This window comes from Mytilus trossulus, chromosome 11 (genome assembly GCF_036588685.1).
Source record: "Mytilus trossulus isolate FHL-02 chromosome 11, PNRI_Mtr1.1.1.hap1, whole genome shotgun sequence".
Taxonomy (NCBI): Eukaryota; Metazoa; Mollusca; class Bivalvia; order Mytilida; family Mytilidae; genus Mytilus; species Mytilus trossulus.
In genome coordinates, this window is record NC_086383.1 from 46654906 (window position 1) to 46678125 (window position 23220).

At 32.7% G+C, this 23220-nt stretch overlaps 1 protein-coding gene across 1 annotated transcript in view; it reads right to left on the minus strand.

Moving 5' to 3' along the window:
- Positions 1-1632: 1632 nt before the first annotated feature.
- The window catches only part of LOC134690092 (uncharacterized), a 29290-nt gene continuing 7702 nt past the window's right edge, over positions 1633-23220 (minus strand). The window contains exons 5-11 of the mRNA XM_063550064.1: positions 20954-21115; positions 19928-20085; positions 13211-13372; positions 8389-8429; positions 7560-7679; positions 2245-2385; positions 1633-1664 (exon numbers count right to left, since the gene is read on the minus strand). Of these exons, the coding sequence (XP_063406134.1) occupies positions 1633-1664; positions 2245-2385; positions 7560-7679; positions 8389-8429; positions 13211-13372; positions 19928-20085; positions 20954-21115 (816 nt within the window). The remainder of the gene's footprint in view (positions 1665-2244; positions 2386-7559; positions 7680-8388; positions 8430-13210; positions 13373-19927; positions 20086-20953; positions 21116-23220) is intronic.

The following is a 23220-nucleotide window of genomic DNA, read 5'->3' on the forward strand; positions in this document are numbered from 1 at the left end:
TTAATATGTATACTGTAATTTATGATATTTGTCTCTCTTGCTTTCGTATATCTTTTGTATGTCTGTACATACACATTATGTAATATTTATTTTGTGTGTCTCTCTCTGTACCCATGTAAATAGATTAGAAATAAATATAACTTAAGGAATTCTCTGTATGCATGTATTGGCCTCTATTTCTCTCTCTCTTTTCTATAGTAGTTCGATAATTCTGATGTTAAGGAGAAACAATTCCTTGCAATTAATAAACAAATCGGTCGAATGCATTATTAATTTGTTTTAAAAAAAGGTGTAGATGTAAATATGTAAATTTGTGAGAATTTATCCATTGTGTTTAATATTTTGTGTCTTAGCTCTCCTAACGGAGGTAAATCAATAAATGCGCCTCCAAAGAACCAAATTTGTTAAGTGTTATTTTCATTTAGTTGAAATTCTGCTGTGGAATATTTGTGTAGATAATCATCACCATCATGAAATTTTATGATTAAAGGTCATAATTTATTTTGGTTAAAAAAAATGCTGCTTCATACAAACATTATGAATTCAATTAGAAAAATATTATTACGAGTTTTTTAAAATCACGAAACTCGAATTGACTTTCACCAAAAACGCTTAGTCAACATACTGACGTACCCGGTAGTACAACTAAACAAAACACGTACAGTATGATTTATTAACGACAAATATATCTACTAGACAAATAAATCCATTCAGTATATATTAAAGTTTTGGATAATATTAATCAGAAGAAAGGGTATGGATGTATCTATGCCAATGGAATACAGGTTTCCCGTGGTTGCAGATTTATTTAGTACAGGTGAGGGAGAACTTGGCTCCTTGTATTGTTAGGTAAGGATTGATTTCCTTATTGGTGCAATATTATTATGTGCAACTCCATTATTTTCCACGGAACGGGGTTTAGGGTGTATCCGTTTACGTTTTCGTCGATTAGTTGCCGCTCCACACAAACACCACCAACAACAAACTGTTGCTCCGACTAGTGCTGCCGCTCCGCAAACGGAGGCGATCACCAATGGCCATGTTTCTGAATTCTGCAAAAAAAGCTAGTTAATCAAGTTTTTGATATTATGAATAATCGATTTATAAACATTTATATATTAATATCATTTAGTTTGTCTGTTTACTTCAGAACTTCTACAGGGTCATTTTCTCGATTGTAATTTCACAGAACGAGTTTTCGAACCACAGAATTTGTACTTTCAAAGAGCAACATGGCGAATGTCACTAGTGGAGCAGGCTGTGCGTACCCTTACAGCGCAAATGAGATTCGAATCATTTTTGGTAGGAACAATGTTGTTCTGTCTTTTATATGCCATATAGTTGTATGCGTACTTGTTTATCGATTCGTCTGGGTTTGTTTTTGTTTTTTTTTTTGTTGTTTTTTTTTTTTTTTTTTGGGGGGGGGGGTATTTTTGTCATGACATTGTTATAGTGTACCTCTTGATTGTAATTTATCATTGTGTGATTGTGTTAAGATCTGTAAAAAGAGACATTGCTTTGGAAATTAAGTTACCAACAAAACGGAATAGATTGTACTCATTGTACTTCCTCAACAAACAATTACATAAACCTTTTAAAAAATCACAAACATTACATGCAATGACGACAATATTATGCACATACCATAGGTTGTTGTTCTGGATCTGAAATGGAAAATGAACAAATATATTTTACTTATTTTCATCTTTCTCCTAAAACGCTTTTTTTCAATAACATTAGTAAATGTTCAAGTACTCAAGTTTAGAAGATATCTTCATTTCATACTTTTTTGGTCGACTCTTAATTTTAGTGACTTGTTGTCATTAAGACTTAATCATTAAGCATTATATCAATTTAATTTGCCTTTCTGTTTTTTAATATTGGATATCATTGAGGCATTGACGATGAATGCTAATTCCGATCGCCTGATGATATATTGTTGAATTGTCCTTTATAAAAAAAAGTCAAAATTCAAACTTACTATCTGTGTATTTTATTATGATTATTGAATAGTTTGTCTTACATTTTTTTCTATAACGAAGGTAATCTGGAATCGTTTGAAATGTTACGAGGTAAAAAAGTGAAGGAAAAGCCCATATTTTTTTTAATGATTCGTACCTATTATAACAGAACAAACAAAACATTAATATCTATCCATTATCATTTTCAATAATTGTCTAGATATTGAGTTTTAACAATAGAAAACAAGTTATTGCCTTGTCTCATATACATTTTAATGCTTACCAAAATTGCATGTTTTCCCGGTATAATTTTGGACACAGGAACAAGAAAATGTGTTGATATCATTAACACATCTTCCCCCGTGTTTACATGGGTTGGAAGAGCACTCATCTATTTCTGTCTCACAGTCAACACCAGTATAACCTAAGTAGGAGTAAATACATCATGTTATTGTTGTTACAGGCAAACTTTAGCTGCAAAATAATGCGTTCCTTTTTAAGTAAACGATTATTTCGGCAAGATTTGAAATTTTAAGCTATTTCCCTAAAAATATATAAAAAAATACTTACTATAAAACTTATCCATCAAAGAGGGGCGACAGACAACATTACACATGACACAACAATAAAGCTTTATTTGGTTTTTTTAAATTGGTATAATGGTCAATAGATCGAAAATATCTTTACAAAATAATGACATGATTATTTTCCTGTGTACTGATACCTGTTGTTGTTTTCTTTAACTTGTAGGATGTTTGACAAAAATAATTTAAAAAGGAATAAAATATAGATGCTTTTATTGCTACTAACGTATAATTTGCGCTCAATTCAATTATACCAACAACAAGAAAGACATAAACACAACGAAAAGTATTCAAAACTAAAGGATAAGCTATAACATTGATTCATTGATTCGTTGTTGTTTGCTTAGAATTTATTAAGATACTACTAAGGTCCCAGAGCCGATGTAAATGTCTTTTATAAACTAACGCATTTCCATTATGTCCTTCATTTGAACACTTGTTGTGACGTATTTTCCTAAGTACAATTATTTTCTTAAATGCGCCATTTTATCAATAAGTTAGATTAGCTACGAAGTTCTCGTCAACTATGCACTGACAGAAACAAGGAATTAGTACATTGAAATCTTGATAAAAAAATATTATAACAAAACCGTACGCACTTGAAATAACAATTAGTTCACTAAATTGGAATTTCCGTTGATTGGTTATTATAAGAAATTTAAACGTCTTTTACAAGACATGTATTATTTACAATCACTAGATACAGATATGCGTTTGTAAGTATACTGTTTACAAACAGGTGAAGCTCCAAATAAAAATTCGATTCAAAGTGTAATAAATTTAAAAAAAAACAAACGAAATATAAAATAACAACAAGGTAATTATGTTCGATCACCAGAAACTATGTACATTTTTAACAATGGCCACACTTACTTACTAACATTAAAGTCTTGAATAAAATTAATGATTGAAATATATGTTTTGTTTAATTCGTTTTCTTCTTTTATTTACCCTCTATCTTCTACAGTTGTTGGAAAAATTTAAACAAATAAGTAAAAATAGTCATTCATTCAATGAGAAGTAGACATTCTTTGCCTATTTTTGGATCATGTTTAACTGATGTTTGCTGTTACAGTTTGTCCTTTAACTTCTATGGTTTTGTACAGTTGGTGGCCAACATGTTTCATCGATGTGTTTGATTTCAACCACTCATTATAGAAACAATCATCATGCTCATTATGTAGACAAGATGTGGTAGGGAATTCACCAATCTCTCTTAACAAAACACAAAGTACATATCTGATAGCACTAACAGTAACAAAATCTTGTTCAAAGCAAAAAACAATTAAACAAAATCATGTACTAGTATTTCAGACTAAAATATCAATACACGTCCAACATACAATGGAGTAAGTGAAAAGACTCATCAACATTCAGAAAATTTCAAAAAACATAACCTTATGTCTACCAAGATACAGACATCGAAAGATGGATTCCCGAGTGAGAAAACAAAATTGTTTTAGACAAAAGTATGTATTTAAACTTTTCCATTTGTGATAAGAAATCAGTTAGTTAGCCAATTCAGACTGAAAGCGATGACCATGTTGCCTAAGTAGTTGATGAACTATGTTTATGGAAACATTCTAGATCTCATTTCTTGACTACTGCAGTTTTTCAATAATTCATCTTCTGATATTTTTAAATAAGAAGATAGTTCCCTCCAAGCAGAAACTTCTTGAAGTAAAAAGAAAAAAGAGAAATTCTATTCTCTGTGTATATAAGTGTACTTAGATGACGGATACTTGGGAAGTCTAATTTAACCACGAACAGTTGACGGAAATTGCTTGAAATAAGTATAATGTCATAAAGGTTAATAAACAGACTTGAACTGTTTTGACTTCATGGGTTTGTTTCCGCAAGAAAAACACATAAATATGAAAATAACAAGATTTGGTATGATTACTATTGAGACATGTATCCATCATAATTCAAATGATGTGGATATACTAGTATAAAAGTGGATAGTGGGCTATAGAATACTTCTGCATGAAAAATATCAAACAATTCAATTGAGACAACTACATGTAATGGCCTATTCTATAATAAAACATTTACGAAAAACAAATATGACAGACATGAACCAACGAAAACCTCTGAACTACTCGGACTTTGGACATTAAACAGGCGCATAGAGAATGTGAATGTGTTAAACATGTTTGCTGGCACAAAACACTGTCAATTGGAATGTGTCAAAGAGACAACAACCCGACCATAGGGCAGACAACAACTGAAGGCCACCAATGGGTCTGCAATGCCGCGAGAAACTTCAACATCCTGAGTCATTTTTCAGCTGTTCCCTAATCAAATATGTATACTAATTCAGTAATATTTGGCATCATACTTAACTCCGAATTATACACAAGAAACTAAAATTAAAAATCATAAAACACTAACAAAGGTCAGAGGCTCCTGACTTAAATGCTGCGGTGTTAAACTTTTTTTTTGAGATCTCAACCCTATTTTTGGTAACAGCATATGATTTAATATTTACTTCATCAAGATAAAAATATGATACCATAAAACCTACTTCGGTATACAAAAAAACCAACATTATGTAATCGTTGCTAAGCACTGTTTTGATTGCTAATCTTTTTTTCAGCATGATATTCAATTGACCTACTTTCATTTATTACTTCTAGTTAATCTTGCATGCTTAAACTTTCTATAAATCTGGTTTCACTCTAATTTGTAAAATTAAAAATCAAAAGGGTTTTTCTGTAGTTCAATCTGATTTCTATCTTTTTCGGCTGTTGCTAAGCAACTTTTGGGTTGCTATGGTCAATTTCATTTTCTTGAAAAAATAATGATGACTCAGACATCATATATACGACAAAAAAATCATTTACGGTAGCTAAATCCTTAAATACTGCTGTATTTATACCTCATCTGGCAGACATTACAAATTTTTGAACCGTTGCTAGGCAAAATTTTTGTTGCTAGGTTGTTGTTAAGCATTTTTTTAAACAGAAATTGAAGTGACTTTTCCATTGCAAACTCAAGTTATTGTTAAACAAACAATACTATTTTTAATTATGCTTTGTGCGGAGAAAACAATGTATATGTGATAATTTGGTTATTTATTAAAACCGTTGCTAGGCAATCTTCCTTTCACCGGAACATAAAAAAAATCATAGTCATTAAGAATTTCTATACTAAGACTATCAATGATGTATATATAAACTTATTTGGGAAGGGGGCCAGAAACGCTTCTTATCATACCTCGTCCTTTCACACTTTAAAAAAAATAATGTCTTGTTTATAGCGAATTTGAAACAAAGAATGTAAAGGAATTGTCTAATTTAGGAAAATATTTTAAAGTAAACCACAGATATGAAATTAATATGACAATCATTTGAATGACTCATTCTTTGTCTCCAATTATATTTAAAATGTTATTGTATATCGTAAATCGGTTTCGCATGTTCGACTTCACGTATTCGCATTTTCGAGTTTTCGACTTTGCAATTTTGTGTTTTCGCCCTAAAGAATATGAAGGCGAAAACTTAAAATAGCGAAATGGCCTTTACCGGCCACCATGATAAAACATGATGATTTATAGGTTTCAAACAAAAAATATTAACAAGTGAAATATGGTTATCTAAAAATTGTAAAAGGAATAAGTTCCATGCTTCGTTGTATACATTGGAAACAAGAACACGTTGAAGAAGTCCTATGAATAATTAAATATAGTTTCGGTAACTTCTATCTAAATATTTCTGAAGAAAAGTGATATCTAGTCAGTGACTGTATCTGACATAGAAATATACATTCAACGCATTTTGACTGCTCAAATAGAACAATTGCAGTATAAAAATATTTATACCATTAACGTTAAAAGTTAGACGTCAAAGAAAATTGTATTTGCGTAAATCTTATCCACTGTTATATGTATTATTGGTAGATTAAATATTCAAAGGAATAAAATGAATTTATTTTAGGCCTTCGAAATTTGTTCACCTGCCATGCAATCACAAATAAATGCCTTTCCAGTATCTACACATGTACCATTGTTCTTGCATGGAAAATCAGCACATGTCACTCTTGCATAATAAATTTCATTCGAATTCAAATCAAATCTACCCATACACAGTTCTCTTAAGGTGGTACCTATTAAAACACTACAGGGGATAACTCTGTAAATCAGCTAAACGTTTTAATTACGTTGTGTTGTTAAAGAAATATTAAGCTTATCGATGATCAAAATAAGTGTGCGTCAAAGTGCTATATAACCAGTGCAATTTTCCTGATAAAACAGTTGATTCAATTTTTTTTTGAAATTTTTATGTTTTTGTCAAAGGGAAAGTAAGTACTTTGTCAAAATTTTATGAAAATTAAACGAGCCAAATTTTGTTTAGTTGAGGTGTTTGGTACCACCATAATTTGAAGAAAAGTTTTTGTAATATCAAAGTTCTGAAATCCTATTCTAATTCAATTTACCAGACGAGGAAAGAAAAACACATTTGTTTACCATAAATAACATGAATATCTGTGAAAGAAATGAAAAATGATTTATATTGGGACTCTTTTTTTCTTTGCAGTTTCCTGTGTTGTAGTATTTTTTATCTTTTTTCTTTTTCGACCGTTTTGCCTTTTCGTTAGTTTTCCTTTTGGTCATTTAGTTGTTTGTTTTCTTTTGTTAATTGTTTTTGGACGACAAGGGTACATTCTTCCCCTTTTACTGTGATATTAATAGGATATCTTCCATCCGTAAAGTCTTTTGATTTTTTTAAAGCCATGTTGACATTGCTTTTGATTGTTTTACAATGATGACTAAATAAGTATATCTAAAATCCGTAGTCTTTTGATTGTTTTACAATGATGACTAAATAAGTATATCTAAAATCCGTAGTCTTTTGATTAATTGGCACTGATATATACCCCCTGTTTCAAAGTGATGAGTAAAATAGGATATCTACTATCCGTACCGTCGTCTGGTTTAAACCCATGTTGACATTTTTTTTATCGACATTGATATCTTCCTCTTGTTTCACAAAGATAAGAATATGATACTTACTATCAGTACAGTCTTTTGGTTTAAAGCCATGTTGACATTTACATGTTGTCCTGTGCCATAGATTGACGCATTTTCCATTGTTTTTACATACAATATGCTTTCTGTCACAGTCATTAAAATCTTGAAAAAAAAACGTAACATCATAATTTCTATATTTTGTTAGTATATATCTCATACATTGACGTATATAATATGATGACTACATGTACTTTGTGTGTGAATATCTACCATTCTTTGACATGATGATTATGTCCTACCGAGCTAATGAGAATATAAACAAATAAAGCGATACACAATTTAAACTCACTCGCAAAGCAGCTGGACCTAGCTATCACTGAAAAAAACGTATAAGCTACGTATCCGCCTTAATATCACAAAGTCTAATTATTGCATAAAAGTCGAAATAATGAGAAAAAAATCATTCAATTGACGAAAATAGAGTTGTATACGTATGTCGTTTGAAGGCCTTCAGTAAATATTTCAACAATTATTGAAAACATAAGAACTGAGAGCAACGCGTTTTGTGAAAAGCTGAATGATTTGGCAATAGTCTTCCTTCGGCATTGTTTTGTTTTATTACTTGGAATCCTTTTCATGTTTTATCATATAAATAATAGTGAGATCTGGTATATAATATTGAACAAAAAAAAATATATTTCGGACACATCCCATTTATTGCATATTGAAACTCTAAATATTTTACGTGAAATTCTAATTAAACCCAATTCGTCCCAAAAGGTAAACTAAACATTAGCAACTCTGCAATACCACGTTATGTGTTATTCATTATTTGTATTGTTTCCGTTTTCATATGATAAAATGAACTTACCATTTATCAATCCAACTACACATCGTGTATCAGATGTTATTCTAAAAGTAAAACATGACCTATACATGTAAATATGATGTGTATGCATTGCAGCATAAGTATCGTCATAAAACGCAACACACACTTGGTAAACATAAGGCAAGAAAAGGTCTTTTTAAAAAAAATTGTTCAAAATAAAGGCAACAGTAATATACCGCTGTACAAAATCATAAATCCATGGACAAAAAAACAAAATCGGGGTAACAAACTAAAACCAAGGGAAACGCATTAAATATAAGAGGAGAACAACGACACAACTGTTACACTGAAATTTAACACACACAGAAACGGACCAAGCATCAGACAAATCCCACGAGAAAAACAAAAATAACATCAAAACCAAATATATTAATTTGGGATAGACAAGTACCGTGACACGTCTTATCGCAATGTGAATTTACACTCTAAAAGAGGACAGACCGAGTATGTGCTATAATGTTTATACTTGGTACTTTGGTCACGTTCTTTTCATTATATTTATTCTAATTTGACAAAAAAACAAGCCAGTATAACGCTCAAGCGAAACTAAATCAGGTTCACAAACCAAAAACCGATGGAAACACATCAAATATAAGAGGAAAACAACGGAAACACTGAATTGCAACAAAACAAACGCCTAAATACATAGAAACGAACTTTTTGATAACAACTTCCATATCACTTATATGACTTAGTAAGTTAGTACAGGAGATTTTAAGAAAAGTAACTATTTGATGAACCAGGTTTTATGGCTTGCTCAACGTCTGGCTTATAAGGTAATAGTAACAATATCGCTAAAATAACAATAATACGTAGCAAGAATACAGTAAAAACAACACTCTGGATAGATAAATGCATAAATGATTAATATGATACATTGTAGTACATTAGTCTATGAGTTTGACTGTTCCTCTTGTATCTTTTATCCCTCTTTTAACCACTGGTCGATGTCTCTACTGACGGACATTTTGTCCCCGAGGACATCATCCGCCCAGTGGCAAAATTGCATGAACTTATTTTAAATCTATGAGTTTGAATGTCCCTCTGGTATCTTTCGTCCCTCTTTTATAACCACTAAGTCGATGTCTCTGATGGTGAAAATTTTGTCCCTGGGGACATTATCCGCCCAATGGCAAAATTGCATGAATTTATTTTCAATCTATGAATTTGAATGTCCCTCTGGTATCTTTCGTCCCTCTTTTATTACCACTAAGTCGATGTCTCTGCTGGTGAAAATTTTGTCCCTGGGGATATTATCCGCCCAATGGCAAAATTGCATGAATTTATTTTCAATCTATGAGTTTGAATGTCCCTCTGGTATCTTTCGTCCCTCTTTTATAACCACTAAGTCGATGTCTCTGATGGTGAAAATGTTGTCCCTGAAGACATTATTCGCCCAGTTGCAAAATTGCATGAATTTATTTTCATTCTATGAGTTTGAATGTCCCTCTGGTATCTTTCGTCCCTCTTTTATAACCACTAAGTCGATGTCTCTGATGGTGAAAATTTTGTCCCTGGGGATATTATCCGCCCAATGGCAAAATTGCATGAATCTATTTTCAATCTACGAGTTTGAATGTCCCTCTGGTATCTTTCGTCCCTCTTTTATAAGCACTAAGTCGATGTCTCTGATGGTGAAAAGTTTGTCCCTGAGGACATTATTCGCCCAGTTGCAAAATTGCATGAATTTATTTTCAATCTATGAGTTTGAACGTCCCTCTGGTATCTTTCGTCCCTCTTTTATAACCAAAAAGTCGATGTCTCTGCTGGTGAAAATTTTGTCCCTGGGGACATTATCCGCCCAATGGCAAAATTGCATGAATCTATTTTCAATCTATGAGTTTGAATGTCCCTCTGGTATCTTTCGTCCCTCTTTTATAACCACTAAGTCGATGTCTCTGATGGTGAAAATTTTGTCCCTGAGGACATTATTCGCCCAGTTGCAAAATTGCATGAATTTATTTTCATTCTATGAGTTTGAATGTCCCTCTGGTATCTTTCGTCCCTCTTTTATATCCACTAAGTCGATGTCTCTGATGGTGAAAATTTTGGACCCGAGGACATCATCCGCCCAGTAGCAAAATTGAATGAATTTATTTTCAATCTGTGAGTTTGAATGTCCCTCTGATATCTTTCGTCCCTTTTTATAACCACTTAGTCGACGTATCTGTCTAACCATTACAAATATAAACCATCGGTTTATGTAAATTATCTTAAATCAATTCATAAACGAATATGAACGTTTGAAACAAAACAAAATGCACTATAATTTGATAGATGATACCGTTGCTGACCACAACAGAATAACGACTGAAAAAAAGCGAAAATATCACACGGATATATCTAAAGAAACGAAAGTCCTCCAATCAGGTTACCAATAAAAGAACAAATGACAACAATGTACTTTCAACACAGTACTAAGTCATAACATACTAGGAAGTAAAACAAAAATACTGAACTTAAATGTAAATTCCAAAAGTGTAAGAATTAAAAATGACAAAATCAGTTTTTTTAGATAACGAAATGAATTAAATACAACTGTCATATTCCCCACATGGTTCATGCATTTTCCAAAAAAAGGGGAAACCTGGTTTTATTAATTGCCGAACCTCACACTTGTATGGTAATTGTTTATAGTTCACTTAATATATTTGCAAAATTGGTTGAGCAAACAGATATCATATAAATGTTACAATAATTCGGATCCAGCAGCCAAAAATGAGTAAACATAAATCACTGATATACAACAAAACTGACAAAGAATTTCAAACATATATACAAATCTGATAAGATATACAGATAGATTGATCGTAATTACTTATTGCAAGCCACATTAACATTGTTCAATCCTTCGTGTGTTAATAAGTTATATCGGCTGTACTGCGATGTCGAATTTAATACAGAAAAAAAAGCTTTTGTAATTCTTGTTAACAATTAGCTTGAAATCATTATAATATATTATTCTATGTGACAAACAGTTAATGATATATATATAAACATGATTGGATGATTAAGATAAGTCATGCAAATCAAAGTATAGACACACTGAATACCTAATAATTTATAGACATAACGTATAGCAATATCAAGGTCGTTTCGGTTGGAGCGGAAATATAATTAAAAGACAAAAAATAATAATGTTTTCTGTATCAAATAGCAGTAAAATGAGAACTGGTGTGTTCAGAATTGATTGAATGAGTTTATTCGCAATTAATACACATGATGAAACAATGACAATATGTATTGCAGACAAGACACAGCGATAAACAGCATTAAACAACACACATGGTAATTAGAAAATTGATAATTTGAAATTTCATTATCCTTGAAGACAATTTTAATGTTTGAATTATCGACTTCTTTATCGTTGTCTGGATCTGTCGACATAGTTACTACTTCAAAGTTAAGATAATCAACTAACTGATACTCGCATAATTAAATTTATGGAAAATGATCTTTATGCTGTGTTTAATTTCATTTCTTTATATGTATACGATAAAGTATATTCTATGGTAATTTCCTTGACAAAAATCTTTGAAAGTTTAATTGAATTCTAATAAGGAGAAATATTTTTTTTAAATGTCTGCTTCCCCAGATAGAGTAATTAGAATGTGAGGGCTTTGCTTAGGGAAAAACAAAAAAAAACTATTTCTGAAAAAAACAAGAGGTTCACATAGGTAATAGTTTGTAATCATTTAAGCATAATTCATTAAATTCTGTACCAAAAAATGAAGTAGGATCCCGGATACAATTGCAATCTGTAATGTGCATATAGAATAAAGCTCATGTCACGATTAAGTGATCCAAATAATTATGATGAAGAAACAAAATAGGAGATTGTAAAAAATCATCGTTTAAGAAATATTTTGTGATAAGATCAGTAGGGGATAAAACAAAAGGGTGACGGGTGGAGTCACAGACAGACTATTCTAATATATTCCGCAAATAGCGGGTGGTATGGATTAAACAAAAGAGTCAGTCTGGGAGCTTATCTGCAAATACTTATATCGTTTTAACAACTTAAAAAGTGTGGGGGGGGGGGTATATTGTCAACTTGTCATTGGTATCAGGCTTAAACATTTGAACGTTATACTTGCGTTCTTTGTAATAGACTCATCAGTGACCACTTGATTCAAAATATTCAGAAGTGCAAAAAAAGAACGAAGTTGAATAGCATAAAGTTTAAAGTTGAAATTTTGATATTTTAGTGTGTTTAATTATCAATTTCACTCAGATTTATTGGCTGAAAGTTTCTGTATATCAATTGTAGGCAAACATGCTTATGGTGTGGAAAAAATATATGTCCTTCAAGATTTTAATTGATAGTTTCATGCATATTGGCATTTTAATAGATCTTTTACTGCTGTTTACAGTCTATCCTTTAGAGTGATTTTAGATTCCATGAAAAACTTGGTCTTTAAAGGCGGTAATATGCCATGGCTGACATTCGCAAGTTAATCCCAATTCAGATTTTCTGTATCGATAACGGATTTCAAGATGTTAGAATGTTACTGGCATAATAACGTCATATTTCATGTTGTGAAATGATTATCATGTTTGATAATCAACAACTACCAATTTCATTTCATTGGTTGAAAAGTTTCAATGGATGATCTCTGAAAAAGTTAACAGACGATGAACTAACTATAAACGCTAGTCATTACCAAAAGCTCATAAAAACGGTTGGCCAGGCGCAGTATAAAGTCACAACAAGAAGCGTATGTGCTCACAGGACGTTTTTGCGAAAGTAAAGTCCAAATAAATGTTCCGAAAACTATTATATGATAAGATACAGAAACCTTACCCATTATTACGTTTTCCCCATACACACATTATATTATCAGCTGACTGCTCAAGAGGAGGGTTCCAGCTTATATAGATTCTTGAAACATTATTTCTGAGTAAATCGTCTTTCAACAATTCCACTTGCATCCCTGCTGGAAGACTTGCCATAAATTCCACTGAACTAAAAAAAACATCATTTATATATAAATGTATGTGAAGTTAGCAGCCAGTTCTTTATTCGATATTCGATATTCAATATCCAACCGGCTCACAGGCACTTGCCTCAAAAAAAAATCCTATATACCTTAATATAACACAAGGTACTTAACTAAATTTTTGAATAATAACACCCAGTCCCAAATTCCCGTTATTTTTTTTATTTCCCGGTTGACAAACCTACTTAAACTTAATATGCCGTAAATCTAAATTGATTTATCTACACAATGGTATATGACACGACTATCATTGATATCGGGATCATTAGAAGCAGGCCTCAGAAGTCGGTCAACGGGATGTTTTTTTGCATTCGTCTCATTTTTTGGCAACATCCCAGAATATTGTCATATTAGATATCTATGGAGGGCTTATATTGTCACTTTTCAGCTAAAAATTATCAAAATTTTAGGACAAAGGGCACAGGACAATGGTGATTGCCCCCTGATCTCTCAATCTGCCTAATATTAAGCCCCCACTTATGAAAATTCCTGGATCCGCCACTGACGGTCATTCAATGTCCATAAAGTTTTGACATTTTTTAGCTAAAAAGTGACAATCTAAGCCCTCTGTAGATCTCGAAAATGACATTATTCTTGGAAATTTTTCTGATACAACCTTCATATATACAAAGTCTATGATTTAGTTGAATTTTATGGACATTGAGAGACCGGGGGGGGGGGGGGGGGTCTCACCCTTATTTAAGCGGCTTCAGGTAGATTTTCACTGATTTGTTTGTTTGGTTTTTTTTTGGCCTACAGCCTTTCCATTAATATTACTACTGGTAATTCTAAATTTTTCTAGAGTTATCAGTTTTTCTTTTTGTTTCAAGAAATATCATGTATAAAAGTACTTCTTTGAAGTCGTTTTATTTACAAACTTTATACCAGATAAAGACAAATATGAAAATTAGAAAAGGGTTTATATTCGAGGACAACGAGAATATATAACAGCTTGAAGAGGTCATTTAACGATTTCTTACATATCCTCTTAACTATGAAAATCGTGTTTTTAATGTAATCAAGTATTTCTTTATTTTTATTATTTTCAAAAAAAAATGAATATCCAAACGACTGCTAGCAGCCGGTTCGATATTGAATATCGAATAACGAACCGGCTGCTAACTTCACATACATTATATACAATGTGCTTGGCAGAAAATCTTTAAAGAATTTACATTTATTTTTATTGTTTTATTATGAAAGTCAATTAAACAAAAATCAAAACATGTACCTTCATATACAAAACAGGTATATCTGATAGATTCGGTCGAGGTTTATACCAGTTAATAGTTTATTGGTTTTCAAAGGTACCAAGCTTATCATTCAATACGCCAGACACGCGTTTCGTCTAAATAGAGCTTTCTTACAAATTGACGAAAAGTACGAACGAACGAAAAGGCAGCACGTATTTCACTTCTACAATAACAGTTAAATGAGTCTTTGTTATATCCAGTAAAACAGCATAAATCAAGTTTATTTAAAAAAATAATTATATCAAAAATAATACACGATTTTAACATAATCAAACAGAGAAAAATAGTGTCAAATACACTTACGTCTGATACGTTACTTACGTAAACCACGAGTACACACATTTCCGCGGGAATTTTTTAAGCACGAGTTTCACGATTAACATTTCAATGACATTATTGAACTTACGTTAGTCTAACTCTAACGACAAGATTCACATTTATTTTTATTTGTTTCAGTACACTTTCAGCAAATTGTCAAAGTGGAATATCGAAATTTGCTAAAAACAAATGATGCTACAATGTTTTTTAAAAGTAATGTTGAATAAATCAAGAAAAAAAACGACTTTGTAAATCAAGAAAATGAATCTACAATTTTGCACCATATATATTCTGGATTTTATAATGACGTTTTAACAGTACATATGTTTGAAAGATAGACGCGAAATAAACGATGTTGTGCTCCGGTGTATCATATACACACATTTAGGGGGTGCAATGAATATTACCAGGGGAGAGGCGATGATTCAAAAGTTATGAAAAGAGCAACAGCATATGGCATAGTCTGAAGATAATTCTTTTTTTTTCTTCATTTACATTTCATTATTTTGAGCGTTGCAAATTTTGAATCAAGGAAGTATTTGTGTTTCTGTTAGGGAGGAAGACAATGTATTTGCTTTGACATTTTGCTTAGGTTAAACAGTGCAACATTGTAATATCGAAGAGTGGGGGAGCGGCCGTTTTTTTATGTTCTAGTGGCATTTTTCTCGTCTGACTACTCTTTATTTATATTTTTATTAGTGTTATCTTCTCCGACCTGGTGGAATCAATAATCATATTCCAACCTTGCGTACGTCACAAAAATCAAATCCTAAATATATCTCAAGAAAAATCCAATTAAATAAGTGTCGTTGCATGCACGATAATTGTCCGAGGTTCACGACTATTTTTAGATATGTCAAAATAAAGGATCCCTAAAACGAGTCTTACGTATGATTAGTCAAGCATACGTACCTTTCGTCAATTTGTAAGAAAGCTCTAATAAGACTCATCGGTTACGCTCAGATAGAAAAAAAGTTAGAAATCCAAACAAGTACAAAGTTGAAGAGTATTGGGGACCAAAAATTCAATATAATAGTGCTAAATAGAGCTAAGGTCATCTATGCCTGGGATAAGAGAATCTTTAGTCTTTCGAATAACTTATACTTTTGCAAACAGTAAATGTTTTTTAGGATAAGTCCTATTTTGTTATATATCTCTCTGATTCAGGCAAAACAGCATATGAAAGGCGCTTGATTTCTTGGTTGATAACATATTTGTTACGTTTTGAGGACGAGTTTTTTAAACAAGCAGATGACTTTCCCATGGGAACCAACTATGTCCCTCTTCCTGTCGACTTGTTTCTTTAATCTTATAAGGCTGATTTCATACAGGAACTTTTTAAGAAGAAAAAGAAAAGAAGTTAGCATTATCCTTTAAAGTTACTTTTCGCTAGACAGATGATGGTCTCTACTTAATAATTCAAAATTTGTTGAATATAGTGAACATATCTATCCAATCGAACTAGAGATAAAGGATACATCAGTTACAGTTAAGTCTGTCTCATATCTTGTCTTGCAACTAGAAATTGACAATGAGGGTCGGTTGAAACCCAAACTTCACGACAAAAAATATGATTTCAGCTTCCCAAAAGTGAACTTCCCATTTCTATGTAGCATCATTTCAGCAGCGCCTGTATACGGAGTATATGTCCCCTAATTGATACGATTTTCCCTGAATTTTATTCCCTATTATGGTTACCTTGCGGTTTGCTGCTCACAAAGAAGCTATTTAAAAGCGATAGTTCTAAATGTTGAAGTTGAAATCATTCCTTCGTAAAATTTACTGACGCCATCACGAGTTCATTGACCGTTGTGGAATATCCGTTTCACAGATGACAGCGGGTATGTTTCTTATGTCGTAACTACAAACCCATTCCCTTTTCACGAATGTGACTCGTCGAATTGGACTTATTAATGAATTTGTACCAAATGAGCAACATGATTGGTTAAAAGCGTCATCGTGGAGACCGTGTATATTTCATATTAGGTTAGTAGGAAGGCGGGGCTTATTTCATACACAATTAGTAGTGGAGTTACGTTCCTTTCTATTCAATATTAGGTAAGATGGAAGATGGGGCTTATTTCATACACAGTTAGTAGTGGTGTTCATTCCTTTTATCAAATCAAAACGATACTGAGAAAAAATCTGAAAGTTTTCAACAGACGAAGAAATGATGATTAAGATAAAAATAAATTCGGAAAACACATTTAAACCTAACAAGTTGTTAGTGTTGGCATCTTTTTTGTAGGATCAATGGAAGTAGCTAGTTTCTTAATGCTAACAGTTTTAAAGACTTGCTCACGTCACTGATGAGTCCTTTTTTAGACGAAACGCGCGTATGGCGTATTTACAAAACTTAGTCCTGGTATCTATGATGAGTTTATTTACTTCCACTGGGTCGATGTCACTGCTGGTGGAGATTTATTTCCCCGAGGGTATCACCAGCCCAGTAGTCAGCACTTTTGTGCTGACATGAATTATCATTGATATGGTTATATTTATAAATTAACTGTTTACCAAAAAATGTATTTTTTTAAATACTAAGGCTTTTCTACCTCAGGCATAGATTACCTTAGCTGTATTTGGCAAAAATGTTAGGAATTTTGGTCCTCAATGCTCTTCAACTTCGTACTTTATTTGGCATTTTAAACTTTTTTGGATTCGAGAGTCACTGATGATTCTTTTTAGACGGAACTCGTGTATGGCGTTTTTACAAAATTTAGTCCTGGTATCCATGATGAGTTTATTTGATAGGTCACTGGTTTCAATTTCACACGTTAAGATAGTCGGTAAGAAAAATTCGTTACATAGTGTTAGTTACGTAATACAGTATATATGGGGTCAGTAAAATTCCATATGAGGATTCGAGCTTAACCCCATATGGAATTTAATGACCCCATATATACTGTATTAGGTCACTAGCACATTCGGAAAGTCCATAATCACATGGCAAAATCAAATGACAAAACACATCAAAAACGAATGGACAAGAACTGTCATATTCCTGACTTGGTATAGGCATTTTCAAATGTTGAACATGGTGGATTACACCTGGTTTTATAGCGCTAACTCTCTCACTTAGACAATGTTAGATGACAGTCTCATCAAATTCCGTTATATATAAAATGATGCGTTAACTTAACAAACACAATAAGTAAAATAGTCAAAACATGGGTACAGTAGTCATCATCGTGTTACAATTGATGGACAGGAAAGAAAAAAATATTCCTTAAGACGTCCATCAATGGAACTTTTCATTTAAAATCTATCCGATTCATTATGGCAAACAACTTAAATAAAAGGAGCTGTTACGATACAAACACTATTTGAAACAGTTGTTTCTGTTCCATACCTTATCGTTTGAAGCATTTGAGACGCCATCATGACTTGGTTGAATATTAAACGTTTATTTGTGCCACAGATAATCAGCAATATTTTCAACCAAGTATATCCTCTTTTCCTCGATGTAGACATTACCAATTGCAGCTTATCACTTACAAACTAATAATGTATGAGGGGTTAATGTTTTAGCGGTGGTAAAAATTTGAAAACAACACCTTTAACAATTTCTTGCTTCCGAAGCGCTTTTCTGGATTTACCTTCATCAGGAACGCTCAAAGCCAAACATTTGAATTCCGAAGATGTATAAGTACCGAAAATCGTTTTAAGAGCTTTATGTCAAAAATACAACTAGAGTAAATAGTCAAATTCATATAAAGCCAACTTTGTCAGATAATTTAAAAATTTATAAACGGACAATTTTTGTAAAGTTTGTTAAATCATGTCAGTACCGAAGCACTGACTACTGAGCTGATGATATCCTCAGGGACTGATAGTCCACCAGAAAAGGTATGGACCCAGTGATATTATAAATTGAAAACAACACGTTTAATATTTTGTTTGCTTCCGAAGCGCTTTTCTGGATTTACCTTCATCAGGAACACTCAAAGCAAACATTTGAATTCCGAAGATGTATAAGAACCGAAAATCGTTTCAGAGCTATATGTAAAAAAAAAAAAAAATAGCAAAATTCATCTAAAGCCAACTTTGCCTGAGGGAGCTAAAACCTTAGTTTCATAATAATTTCAAAATCTATAAACGGACAATATTGTAAAGTTTGTTAAATCATGTCAGTACCGAAGCACTGACAACTGAGCTGACGATACCCTCAGGGACTGATAGTTCACCAGCAGAGGTATCAACTCAGTGAAGTTAAAAATTGAAAACAATACGTTTAATAATTTCTTGTGTCCGAGGCGCTTTTCAAGATTTACCTTCACCAGGAACGCTCAAAGCCAAACATTTTAATTCTGAAGATGTATAAGTACCGAAAATCGTTTAAGAGCTAAATGTAAAAAATAACTAAAATAAATAACAAAATTTCATATAAAGCCAATCTGCAATTCTATAAAAGTCGTCTGGTATGAACAGTTTACCGACTATTTAAAATTCCTTATCGTGACATTTGATTTAGAATAAATGGTTAATCTACCTTTTGTTCGTCTTGATGGGTTTTATATTTTCTGGTTCATTGGTATGTTTCTGAGATTAGTGTGGCGTCCACTAGTAAACATTACGGACTAGATGAATCCCACCTACAGTATGTGTGCGGATTTTTGTATTTTAGTTTTTATTATTTGAAAGCGTTGAAGACCAATGGTGGCTTTGGGCTGATGTCTACTTTGGTCGAATTGTTGTCTCTATGAAATATTCCTTGTTTCCATTCCCTATACTAATACATAAGTAGCATGTAAGAGAACCTGCCTAGTGTCTCAATTCGTTTATAGTGAATGTGATTTCCTCGGATTTCATTTGGTTGTTGTGGTCCAGTTGGATTGGCTACTTTCGATTTTTGATATGCTGATTTTGTTTGTTCGGTTTCTGTAAATACATCATAGTAAAAATCAGACTAATATTAATTATATTTTGATTTTTATAACTGAAACTTACTTTGATAGTTTACTTTCCACGTAAACACCATTTCTGAATTTTCCATTTTTTAGGAAACCCGGATAGGATATACGATGTCCATCATCAAGCGTGGGATGTGCAAATGTCATGTCTGTATCGTCGCAACTACTCGGATTATCAATCACTTTCACGGTAAACTAGAAAAATAGTTATACAGTTATGAAACAGTCGTCGTAAGATTGTCGGAAAAAGAAAGCTTAAAACTGTTATCAAAACAAAAATATCCCTTCGAATACTTTTATCAAGGTGAATCTTATCATTACGAAGACATATGAATTAGATATGATTAATATCCTTGCTTTAGTTATTCCAAAGCCCACGTTGTACTATGCTCAAGTACTGTAAACCAACTTATATTCGCGAGCGATTTATTTTCACGACTTTGGCGAGTAGAAAAATAACGCGAATATAAATCGTCGGGAATATGTAAACCTTGGATTTTTCCTTATTAAACGTCATCAAGTTAATAAGAAATTCGCGAAATTAAATAGCCGCGAAGTGGTAAAGAAAGGATAAAACGCGAAATAAAGTATCCGCGAAAATAAGTTGGTTTACAGTATATATCGTATATATAAAGAAGATCTACAAATAAGTTAACATGACCAAAAATGTTCAGTTCACCCCTTAACGAATTATTGATCTTTATACATTGTATTTATGTTTGGCCCCCCTATTTTCTCATTTTTAAATTCTGTTTAGGAAAGCTACTTATCGTGTTAAAGTATTCACGTAGGTTTGAAGTTTGTTTGGCTAAACTTCAAAACCATTAATTTCAGAAAATGGGTGAGGTTTGGGTTGTAGGGCAGCAAAAACGCCAAAATCAGAAAAAAGTTACGATTTTTCGGTCATTATTTCTTAAAATTCAATAGGATGCGCCTATGTGACCCAGAGAAAATTACGTAGATTTAGACGGCATAAACAGTGCTAAGCACATTCGAAAATAAAGAGTGGTTAGGTGATTCTGTCAATATTTCTGAAACAGTAATACAATATTAGTCCACAAACCTGCAGAGGTATTTTACTGATACTGTGGCGTGGGGTTACAGTGTCATTTCCGATTTTTATTGTATAGATTGGATAATCTTCTATCATGAGCGTTACACGGTATGATTCGCCAGCTTTGTATCCATTCATTGTAGTTGCATCGATGATGAGTTGTGCTAGAGTCTATAATAAATAGAGCAGCCAGGTTGGTAATACATGTATAGCGTTATTAAGGGGATGTTTTTATATTATTCCGTTATGATGTTCCTGTACAGTCGTATTATATCAAATAGTTATCAAAGGTACCTGGATTATAATTTAGTACGCCAGACGCGCGTTTCGTCTATATAAGACTCATCTGTGTTGCTCAGTTCAAAACACTTGTAAAACTAAACAAGTACAAAGTTGAAGAGCATTGAGGACCCAAAATTCCCAAAAAGGTGTGCCAAATACGGCTGAGGTAATCTATTCCTGGATCGATAAGAAAATCCTTAATTTTTCGCAAAATTCAAAGTTTTGTTACAGGTAATTTATAAAGATGACCATATAATTGATATTCATGTGAACACCAAAGTGATGACTACTGGACTGGTGATACCCTCGTGGACGAAACGTTCACTAGCATTGGTATCGACCCAGTGGTGAAAATAGTTATTAAAGGTACCAGGATTATAAATTGGTTTAAATCATTCATATTACGTCTTCGATGAATATGATGTATTCAATAGATATCAAAGGTACCAGGATCATAATTTAGTACGCCAGACGCACGTTTCGTCTACATAAGACTCATCAGTGACGCTCATATCAAAATATTTATAAAGCCAAACAAGTAAAAGTTGAAGAGCAATGAGAATCTAAAATTCTAAAAAGTTGGGCCAAATACGGCTTATGTAATCTATGCCGGCATGTGCTAAAAGGTGGAGTGGGGTGGAGTGGAGTGGTGGAGTGATGAAGTGGTGGAGTGTTGGAGTGATGAAATAAACTTAACATATTCAAAAAAAAACAATAGAAAACCAAAAATCATATATAATTGTTTTATTGCAGCACACAATTAAGTTATATCATTCCATTTGACATATTTAATTATTCATCAAAGTCGGACAATGTTTAAGTTTTTGGTAGCATTTTATTACAGCCTTGATGGAAAAAAAAGGGTCAATGTTGTTTATCGTGTAATTTGTTTTACTGTTATATCTCCAAACAATATTAAAAAAAAGATAAATGTTAAATGATAGATTTCTATAATTTAGGAGTGGGTCTTTCAGCATTTTTTCCTTATTTAACAACATTCTGGTGTAAATAACTTTAAAGACAATTAAGACACTGAAGTTCAAAGACATGATTTAAAACAACCATTCCATCTTATCATCATAGCTGTAATAATAAAAGAAAATGATTCGGCTGTGGACAATCATTTTCAGATAAACATAGAAATGTTCCAAATGGTCTTGTGTAAAACTAGAGGCTCTCAAGAGCCTGTATCGCTCACCTGATTCTACTTGGGTTTTTGAAATCATATAAAAAAATATAAAATTTGGCTAAAAGTGACAACACAACCTCATAAGGAAAGGAACATTCAGGCTATGTTTAATATCATTCAAAAGTCCCCCACTGGCGGCCATCTTGAATGACGGATCGGCTACAAAGTATCAACACTTGGTCAGCACTTTATAAGGAACATTCATGCCATGTTTGGTTTTATTCCATTCAGTGGTTCTCAAAAAGAAGTCATTTGTATGCATTTCCCATAGGGTCCTATGTTTAACTAAGTCCCCTACTGGCGGCCATCTTGGATGATGGATCAGCTACAAAGTAACAACACTTGGTCAACACCTCATAAGGAACATGCATGCCATGTTTGGTTTCATTCCATTCAGTGGTTCTCAAAAAGAAGTCATTTGTATGCATTTCCCATAGGGTCCTATGTTAAACTAAGTCTCCTGCTGGCGGCCATCTTGGCTGATGGATCAGCTACAAAGTAACAACACTTGGTCAGCACCACATAAGGAACATTCATGCAATGTTTGATTTCATTCCATTCAGTGGTTCTCTAAAAGAAGTCATTTGTATGCATTTTCCATAGGGTCCTTTGTTAAACTAAGTCCCCCGCTGGCGGCCATCTTGGGTGATGGATCAGCTACAAAGTAACAACACTTATTCAGCACCTCATAAGGAACATTCATGCTATGTTTGGTTTCATTCCATTCAGTGGTTCTCTAGAAGAAGTTCAAAATGTAAAAAGTTAACGACGACGACGACGGACGCCAAGTGGTGAGAAAAGCTTA